The following is an 18,694-nucleotide window of genomic DNA, read 5'->3' as shown; positions in this document are numbered from 1 at the left end:
AGTACAATGTTAGCATTGATAGCATGCCAACAGTTACTATTTAACCTATATTCATTGATATGAACTTACATAGGTACATAGCGCTGCCATGCCAGGAGCACACTTGGTAACAGTTAGCATGCTAGCTATAGCATTTCAGTCAAGAGTCAACTCGCCGTGTGAATCCTGCATTTGCACATTTCTAGTTATTAGGATCAATATTTCAGCTTTTTTTTATATTATACTTTTTTGCTCCATTTTTTAACTTTTGCTGTGTTATGACGCATTCCAACAGTTGGCGCCAAATCTATTTGTGGCGGCGCAAATGTATCAGTGGCGAGCCTCCACAAATAAATGAATGCATGGGAAACGCTGTCCTGAAAAGATGTTTGGCTTGATGGCGGCCATGTTTTTCAACCAATCTCATTAAAATTTTACACACACATGCTCGTCAGTCCCCTAAAAGTGTGTACCAAATTTTGGGGCGATTCGACAAAACACCCTAATGTTAGAGAGGGTGTTTTGTCGAGTTTGTGAGGAATTTCAAGTCAGTCCGACTTCTGGGGTTGAGAGTTGGGGGGTTAAATAACAGCGCCACCATGTGGTGTATTTCTCTTAAGAATAAAAGCACGGGCAACACAGGTGGACTGCATGTTTTGACAATTGTTCACCCATTTGTGTGCAGCGGTTCAGTAGTAGAAGTCCATTCTTATGTCGTAACTTGTGCTTTGTTGACAGATGGCCATTACACCGGGACGCCGCCCTCTTACGGCTACGACGCCGACCGCGCCGAGGAGCAGCGGAGGCACCACGACATCCTCCCCTACATTGACGACTCGCCTTCGTCGTCGCCTCACCTGAGCTCCAAGAGCCGCAGCAGTCGGGACACGCTCTCGTCGGGATCGCTGGAGTCCTCCAAGTCGGTGAGTGTGTGCTGCAGATGTTAAAAGCAGCCCTGCCGGACGCAGCGAGTCACCATCTTGCTGTGGCGTCGTGAGCTCTCTCTCTCTCGTTCTCACTCTCTCTTCAATTACAATAAACGTCAACACTTCCTGTGACCTCGATGCGCAGCGGGAAGTGGGCTAATCTATTCTTACAGGAATCCAGTCTCATCAGAATCGACGAGGAACGGAACGCACCATTTGAGAGGATGGCTGACGGACTGGCAGCCTCAGGAGCCGTCGTAGGCGTTGTTGTAGCGTTTCATTACTGAGTTTTAGGAGTATTGTTAGTGGTACTCCATAGTACATGGGTGAGTACATGGGTGTCCAAACTTTTTCCACTCAGGGCTGCATATTGAAAAATCAAAGGATGCGTGGACCACTTTCATATTTTAAATTTTGTAAAGCAACAAATGTTATATGTGCAGTGGTGGGAAAAAGTGTTTGCGGCCTTCCTGATTTCGTATTTTTTTTGCATGTTTGTGACACTTAAATGTTTCAGATCATCCAACAAATTTAAATATCAGTCAATGACAACACAACTAAACACAAAATGCATTTTTTTGGTAGACAGCAGAATTCAAGGTTCTATTTATCAAGCAAGTCTTCCAGGTCCTGAAGCAGAGAAGCAGCGCCAGACCATCACACTACCACCACCATATTTTACTGTTGTGGTATGATGTTCTTTTTCTGAAATGCAACATTACTTTTAACGGGACACACACCTTCCAAAAAGTTCAACTTTTGTCTCGTCAGACCAGAGTATTTTCCCAAAGATCTTGGGGATCATCAAGATGTTTTCTGGCAAATTTGAGACGAGCCTTAATGTTCTTTTTGTTCAGCAGTGGTTTTGGTCTTGGAACTCCGCTATTCAGGCCGTTTTTGCCCAGTGTTTTTCTTATGGTGGGATCATGAACACTGACCTTAACTGAAGTGAGGCCTGCAGTTCTTTGGATGTTGTTTTTGGGGTCTTTTGGGACCTCTCGGATGAGCCGTTTTTGCCATTTGTGGATAATGGCTCTCACTTTGGTTGGCTGGAGTCCCAAAGCTTTAGAAATGGCTTTATAACCTTTTCCACACTGATAGATCTCAATTCATCTCAGTTATGTTTTAACGTGGGGGAGGGGGGCGTGTGACTTTTTCACACAGGGCCATGTAGGTTTGGAATTTTTTTTCTCCAAAAATAATAAAAATATTAATTTAAAAGCTGCATTTTGTGTTCAGTTGTGTTGTCATTGACTAACATTTAAATGTGTTTGATGATCTGAAACATTTAAGTGTGACAAACATGCATAAAAGTAAGAAATCAGGAAGGGTGCAAACCGTTTTCCCACCACTGCAGATACTTCAAGAAAACACAGCCTCCTTCTGAAGCTTAGTGTTATAAGTGACAACGTGTATTATTGATATCAACCTTTGCTCCTTTTTATCACAGTTGTTTTTGCTCAATTTTACAAACATTTCAACTATATTTTTGACATATCCCAAAAATATTTTGATTTCGGTCTTGTATGTTTTTCCCAACCGAATTTCCCAAAAGTTGTGTCTTTTTGTTCTTTGTTTTGTTTTTCAAATTCCAACTTTACAGAAACACTGTGTTTTGTTTTTCTTTCATATTTCAACTTTGGCTTCTCAGATATTCATCTTCCTCATAATATTACGGCTTTATCCCAAAATAATTACATTTCAGTCTTGGAATATAACTTTTTCCCAGTCTAATTTGACAAAAGTTGTGTCTTTATTCTTTGTTTTGTTTTTCATGATATTACCGCTTTAAAGAAATAAGTTACAGCTTTTAACATTTAAACTTTTGCCTATATTTTGTCCTCATAGTATTACGACTTTATCCCAAAATATTTTGATTTTGTTCTTGTAAATAGAACTTTTCCCCAAACTAATTTCCCAAAATGTATGTCTTTGTTGTTTTGTCTTGTTTTTCATATGCTAAAAAACCTTCTCCAATATATTTATTTTTCACCCTTTTTTTCCTTTAATATTTCAACTTTAGGACTCAAAAATTTATTTGTCATCATAATTTTATGACTTTATTTTTGTAAAATTATGAGGGTTTTTTTTAGGTTACCACTTTTTTTTTTGTTAATATTTTAACTTCCTTTTTTGCTGTTTTTTTTTTTTTTTTAGGATTATTTGTTCCCGTATAATTGTATTTTTAGAATGTGCCAAGGGCTAGTAAAAAACCAGCTGTGGGCCGCCAATGGCCCCCGGGCCGCATCCCTTTGGACATCCCTGCCATAGTACCTGAGAGTCAAGGTCATGCCAGCACACTGCTTTCGTCTTATCCACTTGTCTGTGCGATTAGGTCTTTTACTGGGAAGGTTCCCAAACAGGAAGGAGACTTCTTAACAACGGAAAGCGCTTTTCAAGCTTCGGCTTCTCCTTGGCACTAACGGCTGCACTGCATTTGTTTAGCGAGTACATGCGTGACAATATCGCAAGGCAGCTGCACTTCCTGGATCTCCCTTATTCCTGTTAGTTTGATGGTGTCATCCGTATGCAGAGTGAGAGTGAGAGGGGTTTTTTATGGGGGGTAGCATCCTTTAGAATTGGGGGGGGGGGGGGGGGGGGGGGTGTCAATAGGCTAATAGCGTCTCTCTCCACAAGCGTGCCCTTGGAGGAAGTAATCGCATCAGTGGTCATGAAGCTATATCAGTCACGCAGCACCACCCCCCAGCCCCCGCCCCCATCTCGCCCTCTGCTCGTCTGATTGATGCTCCGAGTCCCCAGACCGTCGCCGAACTTTGGCCTAATGCTTTGAAAGCTATCGCTATTCCACAGATGTACAGTCGATTCTCACATCCGTCTTTTTTGTCGGCGAAATAAAAATTTGGTTAGTGTGTGCTGGTGTGTCTTCTCCCCCCCCCATCAACTACACACACGATGTCACAGTGATAGCATCATCGCCTTTAGGAACCGTCACATCCGCAATCTGACTGAAGGAGATGCAGTATGTTTTCTCGGGGGACAACACTATAGGAATGAAACGTGCGTATCATTCAGAGAAGTCTGTGTACAGCTTGTATAGTAGTATCTATTGTTGTTATTTCCTACTGTACCTGGGATTATATGGCGAAAATGTCTGTACGCGTCATCTACCGAGGTACCACTGTACTTGTTTTTTATCCAATATTTATTATTCATTACTTATGGAACAAAAACATGTTTTTTTTTTCTCTTCCTGCCTGTTTGGAGGCGAGAGACGAGGAAAACAGACACGCATGCGCACGGCAATGTATTGAGGCCGGCAAAATTATGGATTTATTATTGTGCGATTATGTGGCACATATTGGTATCCGCTGATATCGGTATCAAAAATTGAGAGTTGGACAATATTGGCATATCGGTTATCTGCAAAAAGGCCGATATCGGACATCCCTAATAAGTATTTATTCTCGTAAATTTACGACTTTATTCTCTTTTTTTTCCCCCCCAACGTGACCCTAATACTATGTCGTACGTCACACCCCTACTGACTACTCTAAAGTATATCTATGTTTCTACAGTGCTGTCCCAACAACATGCTGACATACAGTGGGATGCTGTCTATTTGAAATATGGCGTACAGTTGGAGGATGCCCGTCGGGATACATTGTGGTCGTCTACAAGAGCGCCAACAGTCAAAAGGGAGGCATGGAGGTTGATTGGCTTTGCATGGTGGTGGGAGGATGTTGTCGTTGCCGCTTTGCCAGCATCCGCTGTGACATACGTCTCATATGAAATTAAATAAGCAGAAGTAATACCGTGAAAAAACTCTTATTTTCACCTCCCGCAGCTGTGGGGTGATGATTCTCATGTGACGGCTCCATTACCGAGCACACACACACACACACACACACACACACACGCACACACGGAGCGCCAGAGAGATGGGAAGCAATTTCGTTAGGGATTTGACGAAGCAAGGGGGACACTAAACAGCTTAGACGATGAGAAATAGAAACGGCGAACGACTAATAAAGTAGGGAAGTGAGGGGCCACGCGTGGAGTGTTTATCGGAGCTGACGTTCTCCGGGAAAGAGGTTGGGAACAATGTTGTTGCAGTCGATGCTGGGCACTTTCCAAATGCAAAAATAATACTCATCTTTCCTGCGTCGTGTAGTCCATGTTTTTCAAATGAAAGAAGATGAAGTGTTTTGTTTGATTCACGTGTGAAATAAAAACAGGAAGCAGGGATGCCGTCATCAGCTGCATGGTCGGTAAATAAAAGATGATGTGAAATATCTTCTTAGGCTTTGCTTGCTCCTGGTGGAGACAATAAGCTATCAGAAAGAATGTAAACTACTGGAGGGTTTTGCAGTCCCGGGCACACACGAAATGGGCAAAAGTCTTTGGACACCTCCCTATTGTACCACACATGTCAACACTCCCGTTTTCCATCTTGCCCTTCTTTCTCGGCACCTGTCATGAAAACTGGCAGGAGCAGCACAGCTTCCAGCATCGGCGTAACACATCCTGTAGACAGTTAAGTCAGGCCTTCAAAATAAGAGCACCACAGTTGGCAGTCAAGTCTATCCGCCAGCTATTAGTGGTAAGGTGTTGATTATTTTTAAGTAGAAGAGGCCTTTATTTGCAAGGATAGATAAAAAAAGTAATATTACATTTATAATTTGTAATAATTTACATTATTTTTTTTTATTTGATATCATACTGTTATTTTTATAATATTAAATGCAATTTTTCTTAGCCGTAACTCATAATAGTCATAATTTCAATAATACATATTTCTGCAAAATAGCATTTTGACATTGTTCACAAAATCATACATACATTGTATTTAAAAATAAATAATAATCATCATAATAATATATATTCTTTATATCTTCAATAGAAAAATCGAATTGTTCAGAACAATACAATACAATGATATTATTATATATCTTATTAATACTAATATACAATAATATTTTATTGATGCAATAAAAACATACTATAAGTTATTGTAAGTAAACAATAATATGTACAATATGAATATTCATATGTCTGATTTCTAATCATATTCAATAATATATTATTAATACCAGTCCAGGGTGTACCCGCCTCTCGCCCGAAGTCAGCTGGGATAGGCTCCAGCATACCCCGGCGACCCTAGTGAGGAAAATCGGTATAGAAAATGGATGGATGGATGAATATCATGAATAATAATTATGCATATTCATTCATTCATAATATTAATACTAATACTATATTCTCCTCCTCCTCCTTTTTTCTTCTTCTCCTTCTTTTTCTTCTCCTCCTCCTCCTTTTTCTTATATATACAAACCCTGTGAAAAGCTGCAGTGTACGTACAAAATGACCCACAGTGCAAACATTAGATAAAAATGACCAACAATTTTTCATATTTACTGCAGTATTTGTAAATGGAGCATAGAAAGGATGTGTAAGACTATCATCACACGTCTTCTGTGCGGACTTTGTCCTTCTTAATAAACATTTAGAGCTGTGAATCTTCATCCATCCATCCATTTTCTATGCCGCTTATCCTTATTAAGGTCGCAGAGGTATGCTGGGGCCTATCCCAGCTGACTTTGGGCGACATGCGGGGTACACCCTGGACTGGTGGCCAGCCAATGGCAGGGCACATATAGACAAACAAGCATTCACACTCACATTCATACATATGGGCAATTTCGAGTCGCCAATGAAGCTAACATGCATGTTTTTGGATGTGGGAGGCTGTAAATCTCGTTCACAATAAATCCGAGAGGCGGGGTGGACTTACAAATGTAGTCTTTGCGCACCTTGTCTGTCTCTTCAGTCGTCCCAGCTGAGGAGACAAAATGCTGCCGGGCTGTTTTTAATTTTTTTTTATTTTTGTGTCTGCTCTCCATCTCATCCTCTTTCATCCTCCCTCTTCCACGTAGCCCGAAGGACGGGATGCTTCCAACCTGTGTGTGTTTTTGTGCGTCTTTCAAACACGCATACACACATTCATGCAGGTATTTATACACCAGCCTGCCCCTCTGGGACATCCTGCCTGTTTGAGTTCTTTCAGAGTTGACGGTTAAACACGGCGGCCCCAGGAATCTCGCTATCCGTCTGTTTCCTTTCATGCTCCGTCTCTTTGAGCTCGGACCGGGCCGAGGAGAGGCGGGGAGTGAGTTATGTTATGTCTGGCCCCCGTGTTTTGTCATTTCAAAGCAAAATAAAACATGTCAGCGTTTGAATGTGAACTCACTGGTGGCTAATGTGCTTGTTTGCAGACGGAGTGCGACCTGGAGAAAGGTCTGGAAATGAGGAAGTGGGTCCTGTCTGGAATTTTGGCCAGCGAAGAAACATACCTCAGTCACCTGGAGGCACTGCTGCTGGTCAGTGCACACGCACGCACGCACACACACACACACACACACACACACACACACACACACACGGAGACTCATGTTCTCAACTCTCGGTTGCAATCTCTGTTGGATCGCTTACTCATGCCATCTGTTGTAGTCTGGAGTTAATTTCAAATATTCCGTCCCATGTTGGGATTGTTGACCTGCAGTACATCAGGGGTGTCCAAAGTGCAGCCCGTAGCTCGTTTTGGATATTGGATATTCAACAACCATTTGATTCATATCACGGTTCGTGGTTGCCGATGCGATTCAAGGACGATATTGGTTCATTTAGAACAGGGATGGGCAAACTTTTTGACTCGCGGGCCACATTAGGTTAAAAAATGTGGCCGAGCAAACAAGTAGTCCTAACTCCAAGATAAAAGGTGGAGGCTGAAGCTGAGTCCGGACGTAATTATTACGTTGTCTAGCCTTTGAGAGGTGCAGGCCGAGATTAAATATTGTTAAAAAATGATTTTGATGAAGTGGTGTCAATTTTAAATGAACAAACTAAAAATGAAGTTTATTTGTAGTTCTAAACGTAATTAAGGTGTTTTTCCTTCCATATTCCTTTGAGGTTCTGCTTTCCAAAAACAATAATACTGTTCAAAGTAAAGTATTTTTAGTTGCTGCTAACATTTTAAAAAAATGTCCTCTTTAGCGGGGCACTTTGTTTCATATTTGGTTGTTTTGTGCTTTAGGTATTATCTGAGGATTTGAGAATAGCTAAAAGTTTGATATAAAGAAGATTGCTGATTATATTTTACTTTTTCTATGTTTATTTCAAAAAGAGAATGGACTATTTTGTTTTAGCGGCTATTTTCTGTACGATTTTTACAATTTTAATGAAACAACTTTGCATGCATATTTGACTTTGACTTTGTCTAAACTCACTTTGTGGAAAAAATGTTGGGATATATATCGTATATCCATATTCAACATAAATATATCGGGATATGAGTTTTGGTCCACATGGCCCAGCCCTGGGCACCGTGGACAGAAAGAAGTAGAAGACTCCAGGGAAAAAAATAGTTGGAATGTTCTGAGATATGCTTTTCAAACATTACATTACATTAACCCATGATTCCCTTTCAAAATCAGGTTACACTTTTTACCCTTAGGTCCCAAAATGGTATTTTGTTTTCACTTTCACTTCAAACTGAGGCAAAAAATATATTGTTTTTAATTTTTTTTGTTTGGATTTTTTATTTTAATAGCCTTTTTATCATTACAATCCCATTTTTCTGCACCAAAAACCTGTTTTCTTTTTATGTTGAGGGTAAATGCTTACACGTATTAGGTATTCACGGTTAAAATGATGTAATACTGTATGTCAGGATTACAGTATCTCCAAAATATACGCTTAGAAGGGGAGCCAACGGACCAAATTGGCCCAGAGGGTAAAGAGTGTAGGCATATTTTCAATATATGTAAAATTTTAAATAATAAAAATAAACCGTGGCCAAGTTTCATTGAAAATTTAAATGAAAAAAAAATTGAGAATCGAAACAATCAAATGAGTAGGGTGTCGAGGTTTAGTCCCCTGAGGTGCCTCAAGGATTTAAAGATGCGTGTAGGTCAGTATAGGCTACGCTATCAGAATAAAACATCCTCATCTTAGCTTGATGTTGTAGCTGACAAAGCAAATGAGTGTCATGTCTAATCATAAAGCTAATCAATAATAAATTCATTGTATTTTTAGAATATGCCCAGAGCCAATAAAAAACTGGCTGCTGGCCGAAAATGGCCCCCGGGCCGCATCTTGGACACGCCTGCACTAACTAGTACACAATAAATGTAAGCCGTTTTTCTTTGAAATATATTCACGTGCTTAGCATACCTTGGCCTACATTACAGATGGAGCACGTCACATAATAACGATTCAGACTACAGTAGTATGTTATCTATATGATCGCGATACCGTTCACACGCCAGCTCAAATTCAAAGTGTTAACAAAGAGGTAAAAGGCAAAGAAAATACTGTATTCGGTATGCGGTCCTGTGTGAAAAAGGTTTGGACACGCCTGGGCTGGTCTGCAGTATGTGGACTAGATGCCAACAATTTTCTGTGCGCTCTAAAAAGAGAAAACGAGTTAGCTCCAGACTTGTGCTCCAGTCGTCAGATAAAAAATGCTGACAGCAAGCGAGCATCTTGTTGAGTCTTCGTAGCGAAATTGAGAGCCAGTAGTATCCACTCTTCCGTCTGTCCCGTTGCAGTGGCTTGAGGCGTTGTGAGTGACGCTGAGACCAGCGAGGCGCCAGATAAATAGCGTTTCTCGTGTTAGCTGCAACAATAACAGTTATGCAAATGGAACACTGTTGGCGTTTTTTGGGGGGTTTTTGTGAGGCCTTTCTCGTCAAAAAAGGTACTTCCCATGACGTGCATTGTGAGCTGGCTCATTGAAAATTGACACAAATAATGTGTTCATGTTTCACATAAGGATTGTGAATGATGGGCAAAATTAAAAAAAAAAAAAAGTGCAGTTTTCCTTTAAGGAGGTTTAAAGAGCTTCAAAATGCAAAAAGAAGAAATGGCAGCGAGAAAACATTTTTTTGACTAAGCAATTTATTGCAAACAAGCATTAAAGTGAAATAGGCTGTTCGTCAGTGGGTCAAACATTTAAGAGCGCAGCATTTAAAGCCAAAATCTTGGCAAAAATGTGGATTGAAGGTGATTTAGCGTCAGGTATTCACACTGTCATGATCTCTTGATGGCAAAGACAAAAAAGCTTTCAGCTCTTTGAACGCAGTGGGGTTGTTGAGCAGCATAAGCAAGGCCTCTCGCAGCGCGCCATTGCTGCTGAGGGTGGACGCAGTAAGACAGTCATTTCAAACTTCTTCCAACATCCTGAGGGTTATGGAACAACAATGTCAAGTGGGAGACCCACTTGGCTAGCAACGTTACAAGCATGAGGACGAGATCCCACTGAGATGTTTTCCACAGTGGAGGAGGCGCCATCATGGAACAACGATTAGAACAATGGAGCTTCAGGTTGTGCAGGGGCGTCAAACGGTGTCTGGCTATGTGGAGATCTTTCAGGGGGCATCCCTCATGACTGAAGGCCCTCGTCTGTGTGGTAATGAGTGGCTTTTTCAACAAGACAACGCTGCACTTCACAAAGGACTTCTTCCAAAGGAATAAGCTCACTCTTTTGGACCATCCTGCTTGTTCTCCTCATCTAAATCCAGTGGAGAACATTTGGGGATGGATGGCAAAGGAAGTTTACAAAAATGGACATCAGTTCCAGACAGTGGATGCCCTCCGTGAAGCCATCTTCACCACCTGGAGTAACTTTCCTACTAGCCTCCTGGAAACACTGGCATCAAGCATGCCACGCCCATTTTTCAGGGGATTAACAAGAATGGCGCAGCTACTCGTTACTCACTCCCTTTTTACACTTTTTATTTCTGTTTTAGGGGGATTTCAGTTTGGTATTCAACTTTAGATCAGCTGATCAACAGCCTATTTCACTTTAATGCTTGTTGATAGTAAAAACAAGCAGTGCTTGCTCAAAACATTTTTGTCTCACTCTCATGTCTTCTTTTTGCATTTCGGAGCTCTACTTAGAACCCACACTGGTGGCGCAGTTTGTGTTTCAGATGTTCACTTAGCTGAGGTCTCGCAGGAGCTGCTTAATTCTTGCACGATTTGCAGAGGTCTCGCATCGAGACGTTTTTTTTCTCAATAACTGATCCAATCTGGATAAAAATGGTTGTTTGTAGCCGCAAAATGTGCTCACTCGTTCTTAAGTTCGCTCAAAGATAAAAGTCATATTTTTCGAGTCTCAACCCAACCTTTCCCTCCCCGTCAGCCCATGAAACCTTTGAAAGCGGCGGCCACCACGTCGCAGCCCGTGCTCTCCGTGGCCCAGATCGAAACCATCTTCTTCAAAGTGCCTGAGCTCTACGAGATCCACAAGGAGTTCTACGACGGGCTCCTGCCCCGCGTCCAGCAGTGGAGCCACCACCAGAGAGTTGGGGATCTTTTCCAAAAACTGGTGAGCTTCAACAACGAGTGACTGGGACTTTTTATTTGTGTGTGTGTGTGTGTGTGTGTGTGTGTGTGTCGCTGCTACTAATCAATTGATCAATTGTTAATCAACACCGAGGGGCTGTCAGGGCTACTTTTCCTGACTAGTTGTATTGGATTGGAATTGGACATCTTATTAGGTACACCTCCATCATCTAACAGAGCTTTATAAAAGCTTTACAAAGATGCTCACAGCCACTAACATGTTTATTTGTGTACTACAACAAAGAAAAGGGAACATGAATGGACGCGTCGTGCTACTTTCATATTATATTTTTCATCAAGAATAGCCTGGAGTTTATTTCTATTTCATTTTATTACAGTAGGCTTAAGCTCAATTATTCTAAAGGCGATTAGCTCAGAGCTTCAGTTTCTAATGCTTTTTCTTAGGCAGTTTGCTTATTTTTTATTCCTCCTAAAGTGCTCGTTTAAAGAAATAAGAAAATCCAGAAATAATCTTATAACGCACTACAATATATTTTTTTTCAGTCAATAAATACAAATGTTAGTACGGTGTTCCCTCGTTTATCCCGGGGGATCCGCAAAGTAGCCAACTTCATTTGTTTACAAGTTTTGTATGTTTTAAGGGCGTAAAACCCCTCACCATACACTTTATACACTTTAACACATTAACATTTTCTCACATTTCTCTCTTGTTTAAACACTCTTCGTTTGAAGCTGTGGTGGTGGGCTGCATGTGAGGGCGGACTGCCGCCGCTGTGTCATGCCGCTGCTACGTCTGCAATTTTTTTTTCAATGGCAAATAGCAATTTCTTTTCTTTTTTCAACAACTAACAGAACATGAACCCAGAATGTATGTATGTACTTTATTTATCCCACAGCGGGGAAATTTACTCGAACACTGCAGAACTGTTGCTGAGAGCACTGCCAACAATTAAATGGCACTTTATTTACAAAGCACATCTCCGCTCAGCATGCTCATTTGTCACTAAACACAGGCGTCATGTTTGAATAGAACATTTATGAAATACGAAGAGGTGAAGCAGGTGTTCTTTGGTGAACGACTCAACAAGTCAGCTGGTGAGCTACTGCTAGCATACGAGCTACCTGTTGGAGACCCCTGTGATAGCGTCACTTTCTAAAGCTGAACACACGACGTGTTTCTGTTGCACAACTTTGACACACAACTAGGTTTTGAAGACAAGCCATAAGTACAAGTATTATAATGATAACAAGACAGCAAGATTGTGAAGTGACACAAAAAGTAAGTTGTGATGATGATGGATGATCGATGTATCCCATGAACGTAATAGCCACTTTTAGCTCTGAGCTAGCTAGATGCCGCCAGTCAGTCATGTAAACAAAGATGCCAGAAAGTGGAAAGAGATTGAAACGTGAGTGATCACGCACACTGGCGTAGATAGACTTAGCGTCTGACAAGCTGTCGACAATTGACTACACATTTTACGGGCTATTGTTCATTCTCCCGATAATAAGAAACAAAGTGAAAGTCAACACCAGACATGTCGCTTCATCTGGTCACATGCGCAAGTGCCAGCAAGACAGACAGGTCACACGGTTAGCTAGTTTACTAGCCATGGCCACAACAGAAGATGGTCTTCAGCCAATCAGAATGCAGAACACTACAAAACTCAACTTCCCACAATGCAGTTCTTCTTAAAGGGCCAGGCTCGGCCTGTAACAGCTTTCAGCGCTTAAAAAAAAAAAAAAGCACAAAAAAATCTGTATATATATATTATAATCTTTACTCATTTATTTTGTGATAGAAAGTAAGTTTAAGGTACCACATACAGTATGGTACAAAATTATGTCTGAAAATTATGTGTGAAATACAGTTTGTTCTGGAGAACTATTACTAACTAGTGGTTAGCATGTTGACCAAACAGTCAGGAGAGCTGGAAGTTCTGGGTTCAAATCTCCTTTGGGCATCTGTGTGTGGAATTGCATGTTCTCCCCGTGCGTTCCAAAAACATGCATGTTAGTTTAATTGTCGACTGTATATTGACCATAGGTATGGATGAATGAATGTGAGTGTGAATGCTTGTCTATATGTGCCCTGTGATTGACTGGTGTAGTTTGCCGGGATAGTCTCCAGCATACCCCGGAGGATAAGTGGCATAGAGGATGTATGGAAACTGTTAATTAGTAGAATCCTCTAACGTTCATGGAAAAATGAGTGGCTAAATGGTGGTTGATGGTCTCATCCACTGATGAAGGGAATGTCTCTCTTTTCCAAGGAACTGCATTCCATCATATTGTTGTTTCTAAAGCAGGGGCGGGTGGCCCACGGTTTTTCCAGCGAGGCACACGTAGTGAAGAATGAAAGGACTTTGATATTTTGTAAAGCAACACATGTTGATATGCTAACAAGTTACTTATGTTACAAGAAAAAAACTGCTTTGTTAGTTGAAAAAGCGCATTATTAGTATCAACATTGCTTTTTGCTCTTTTTTCCCCTTTTTTTCCAAAATATTTGAACTTTGTTCATAAATAGTCTTTGGAAATTTTCTTCTCGGAATATTGTGACTTTATTCCAATAATATTATAACTTTTTCCCCAAGCTAATAAAAAAAAAATGACAAGGATTTACAAAATGACAAATATTTATTTTGATAACATATTTCAACGTTATGCTACTGAAATGACATTATTGTCCCTCATAATATTACAAGTTTATCCTCGTAAAATTGCAACGTTTTTCTCATTAGAACACAACTTTTTTCCCTTAAAATTTTGACTTTCTTCTTCTTTTTTTTCCTCTCTAGTGTTATAAATAAATAAAAATATTAAAATTTTTATTGTAGCCATTACTATAGCCATTTAATTATAGTCATTTTTTTTACTACAGGAGGTAGAGCAGTTCCATCCTCGCTCCCTCCACCCAGACATTGTTGTTGTGTCCCTGGGCAAGACACTTCACCCACCTTGCCTCCGCTGCTGCCCACACTGGTGTATGAATGTGAATGAATGTTCAGTGGTGGTCGGAGAGGCCGGAGGTGCCGTAGGTGCGAATTCGCAGCCGTGTTTCCGTCAGACTACCCAGGGGAGCTGTGACTACAGATGTAGATTACCACCACCAGTGTGTGATGGCTTCACTGCATTGTGAAGCGCTTTGGGTGTAAAATCTAATCCATTGTTATTATTATTAAATAAAAGTGTTTTAACTTTGTTCTTGTAAATTTTCTTCTTGTAATTATGACTTTATTCCCGTAATGTTTTGACTTTGACTTGGATGTTTTTCATAACATTACGACTTTAAACAAACAACCAAGACTTCTTCTGGTTAGATTACAACTTTATTCTTGGAAAATTACTTTTGTTTTTGTTTTTTTCATTTTTGCTGTTTGTTTGTTTGTTTGTTTTTTAGTTTTCTTGTTAAATTATGTTTTTAGAATGTGCCCCGGGCCATTAAAAAAAACAGCTGTGTGCTGCAAATGACCCCAGGCCACACTTTGGACACCCCTGCTACAGATTAACCTAAACAAAATCCTTCTTTTCGGTACATTCACACTGCTAGTCCTATTCGTCAGCATTGCTTGTTCCACTTAGACACACTGTGAATCATCTTGTTAGCTTTCAAAAGAGCCCAAAGTCACGCCTCTACTGTACTCCAAATGCTTCAACGACAGCTTTACATTTACTTTGGGTGTGACTTGCTATGCCAAAAAATCCCAGAATTCTCCCCCCCCCACCCCACCCCAAAATACTGCCGCTCACCCACTGGTGTTGGCCTCATTCCGCCTCTTTTCTGTCTCGCTCCAGCACACACACACACTCACACACACATACACACACAATGCTGCCTTTCTGCCTGGTGCAGCTGAGACCATGGCTGCTGTGTGGGCTTTGTGTCTCTAAGAAGCAGCCGTGGCGCTCGTGTGTTTTCAGGCCTCTTGTAGCCGCGTTACCTCCCTACCCGTGTCGTTGCCATTTCCCCAAATCTGGTCAGCGGCGCTGAAATAATTGCACCTGCAACTGTAGTCTATATTCTCTTCGCTGCGTAGCTACAAATGCATGCAGTTTAAATGTTTTCAAGGGAAAACATTATAGACAGTAAACAGACAGTCTGAGGCGGCACGAGTGCTGCCAACACCGGGGGAGCCGTGGTTCAGTGAGAGGGAAAATGAATTCCAACATGTTCTGTGTCGTTATGAAACAGAAATACAAGTTTTCCAACGCGCCAAGGAGCCCTAACAAGATGACAAGTGGACAAGTAATGTCTCCCATGGCCAAGAAGATTAAGGCAGTGCGAGCTATCAGTGGTGCTCACACTCAATATTCACACCGAGCACACAATTTGGACATGTTCACTGTGAGGCGCACCCACTTGTGTTGGAATCAATGTTTCCGCTCGGTGGACCGCAGCTCTCCCCAGACCGTGACTGGGTTTTCTTGCCACTCACGTATGTTTCCAGTTAACGGTGTGGATCGTGAATCTATACTGCTATGCAAGCTGTACACTGACTACTCGAAAGTGTATCCAAGTTGACTTGACAAGATACACCAGGGGTGTCCAAAGTGCGGGTAGGGGGCCATTTGCAGCCCGTATCTGTGTTTGTGTTGGCCCGCAGCACATTCTAAAAATATAATTTAACAAGACAACTAAGAAAAAAAACAGCAAATTTTTTTTTTTAAATCGGCAGTGATTTTGCAAGAATTAAGTCAAAATATTAGGAGAAAAAAGTTGTAATCTAACAATAAATATTTTTTTATTTTTACGACGTCGTAATGAGGGAAAAATAACGTCATTTTGTCAGCGTAAAGGTGAAATATTAAAGAAAGATTTTTTAAAGTCATAATATTATGAAACACAAACTAAACAATGAATAAAGTTTTTAGGTTGCGGAAAAAGTTAGAATGTTACAAGAATAAAGTCAAAATATTATGGGAGTAAAGGCATCGTTACCGGAAGAAAATTTGAAGAACAACAAATATAAAATAGTTGGAAAATAAATTTAAAAAACAGCAGAAATGGGAAAAAAAAAAACAGCTGTAATTTTACAAGAATGAACTTAGAATATTAAAAGAAAAAAAGTTGTGTTCTTGTATTTTATTTATTACAATAAACTCGTAAAATCATCTCATTTTAGTCACATAGAGTTGAAATTATAAATATATTATAAATATTTAGAGAAAAAAGTTGTAACCTAACGAAAAAAGTCTTCGTTTTTTAAAGAATTTGAAAAAAAATCATTTTAGTAGCGTAAAGTTAAAATATTAAAGGAAGACGCTATTTTTTCAAAGTCGGAATGTTATTAAAAACATACGAAACAAAAAATACGGTTTTAATTTTTGCAAAGTTGGGTTGCAGAAAAGGTTATGTTACGAAAATACAGTCAAAATAGTATTGAAATAAAGTTATATTTATGAGAAGAACATTAGTTAGTTGGGAAATAAATAAAAAAAATAGCAGAAAGTAAAAAAGCTGTAATTTTATGAAAATAAAGTAAAAATATTAAGACAAAAAATATGAAATATGATCATATCTTAACGATAAAGTCACAATTTGAAAAGAATAAATTTTAGTCGCATTGAGTTGAAATATAAAAGAAAAATGTTTTTTTAAGTCATGATCAGAAAAAACAAAATAAAGCTGTAATTATTGGACAATTAGGTTGGGGAAAATTACAATATTTAGAAAATAAAGTCCAAATACTATGAGAATAGACTCATAATATGAGACGAAAATTGACTAAGCTTATTTAAGAACAATGTTGAAATATTTGGAACAAGGAGAAAAGAGTGAAGATGATATTCATAAATGGCTTTTTCACCTTTATGACAAAGCTGAGATGCATTTGTTTCTTGAAATATATATAACTTCTTAGCATATCTGCATGTGTTGCTTTCCAAAATATGCAAGCGGCCCTTGCATCCTGGCACATGACGTCTGACACATGTTTGTTCGACACGTGTTTGCAGCGCATGCAGATGCGCATGCCGGCATGGGACTCCTTCCCTACAGCCACACTCTGGAAGCGCGGCAGAGACGCAAACGAGAGCGAAAGGCTCCATGACAGCGGCTTTACGAGAGGATGAGATTTAGATGAGAGCAGAAGACGCGTAGGCGAGGAGATTTTAAGGCGAGCCGAGTAAGGATGGCAAGTAGATTTAGCTCCGGCTTAGGGATCGGGAAACATCAGAAGAATCTGCGGAGGGAAAGGAGGAAGAGGCAAAGCGTCAGTGACAGGTCATGAGTGTCAAAGACACGTGTTTGAAGGATGAAACGAGGGCTCCATTACGCCGCCGCTATCATCTGCTGCTCCTCTGAGGAAACACTTCCTGCACCGTACCGCAAAATCAGGCTTTTACCTTCTAAATCAGGCGGGAAGTGTCGTGTGAACTGATGGCTCTTGAAATGTTGCTCTGCAGAAGCAGAGGATAAATCTTTCAGCGCCTCTGAAGTTGACGCTTGCCCTCCATGAATATTTGCACTTTGCTTAAGAATACTTAAACCAGGGAATATGAGAAAACACATAGCGTACTTTCTCGACTATAAGTTGCACTTTTTTCATAGTTTTGCTGGTTCCGCCACTTATATATCAAAATATATATCATTTAACATGTTTTAAAGTGGCAATTCATACTGACTGACACAAAGCAAGTATTGAACATTACCATCTACAGCCACGAGAGGGCGCCCTAGACTAATTCAAGGGATTCAGTGACGTGGAATGAGATTGGGAGGTCGGTGAATTTGCTTAGCGGTAACTTGCTTGCTGAACTCGCTGGCTTGTTATGTTAATTTAGCCTATTCAGTCTCCCGTTCTTTATGTTATTGTGTAACTGAATAAGTGCTAATGTGTTACATTAGCGGACACCTATTCAGCCTGTTGTTGGATGTGCTTATTGTCTAGTTGAATAACTTGCCTTTACGTGTTACATTTTTTACTCATTGAATTTTGTGACATAAATATGAGGTATAGTCCAATGCGACTTATATATGTTTGCTCCCTCTTCATGGGGGGCATTTTTTGACTGATGCGACTTATAATCTGGAAAATACGGCACCTAAAATAGACACTGTGGACATGTACGTGTCTTTCATGTTTTACATACAGTCCTCTATAACAGGGGATCTCACATACGATGAATAAATTACAACTTACAATATACTCTGAAAAATACAGGGTTTTTTTTCCCTGGGAAAAAGTCTGAAAAAAAGAGCTCTCTACATTCGGGGTCTAGAGATGTAGACATGCAAACCACCAGGTAGCACCAAAAGACATTTTTCTCAGAGCTTTTCTTCCTGTCACTCACACTCACACACACACACACACACACACACACACACACACACACACACACACACACACACACACACACACAAATGGTCTGGAGAGATGCAGCCAGGTCTCACTGGAAAAGGTGTCTCAAATTGTCTGAATGTGGACCCACAGTTTGGGTCCCAGTGATCAATACTGTCA

General features: G+C 40.3%; 1 protein-coding gene across 1 annotated transcript in view; it reads left to right on the top strand.

The window, feature by feature from the left end:
• Positions 1-18,694, top strand: part of bcr (BCR activator of RhoGEF and GTPase) — a 118,321-nt gene that overhangs the window by 59,154 nt on the left and 40,473 nt on the right. Inside the window, exons 2-4 of the mRNA XM_054756213.1 lie at positions 718-902; positions 7,139-7,243; positions 11,068-11,253. Coding sequence (XP_054612188.1) covers positions 718-902; positions 7,139-7,243; positions 11,068-11,253 — 476 coding nt within the window. The remainder of the gene's footprint in view (positions 1-717; positions 903-7,138; positions 7,244-11,067; positions 11,254-18,694) is intronic.

The sequence above is a fragment of the Dunckerocampus dactyliophorus genome, chromosome 17 (genome assembly GCF_027744805.1).
Source record: "Dunckerocampus dactyliophorus isolate RoL2022-P2 chromosome 17, RoL_Ddac_1.1, whole genome shotgun sequence".
Taxonomy (NCBI): domain Eukaryota; kingdom Metazoa; phylum Chordata; class Actinopteri; order Syngnathiformes; family Syngnathidae; genus Dunckerocampus; species Dunckerocampus dactyliophorus.
This window is presented reverse-complemented; position numbering and strand designations above follow the sequence as displayed.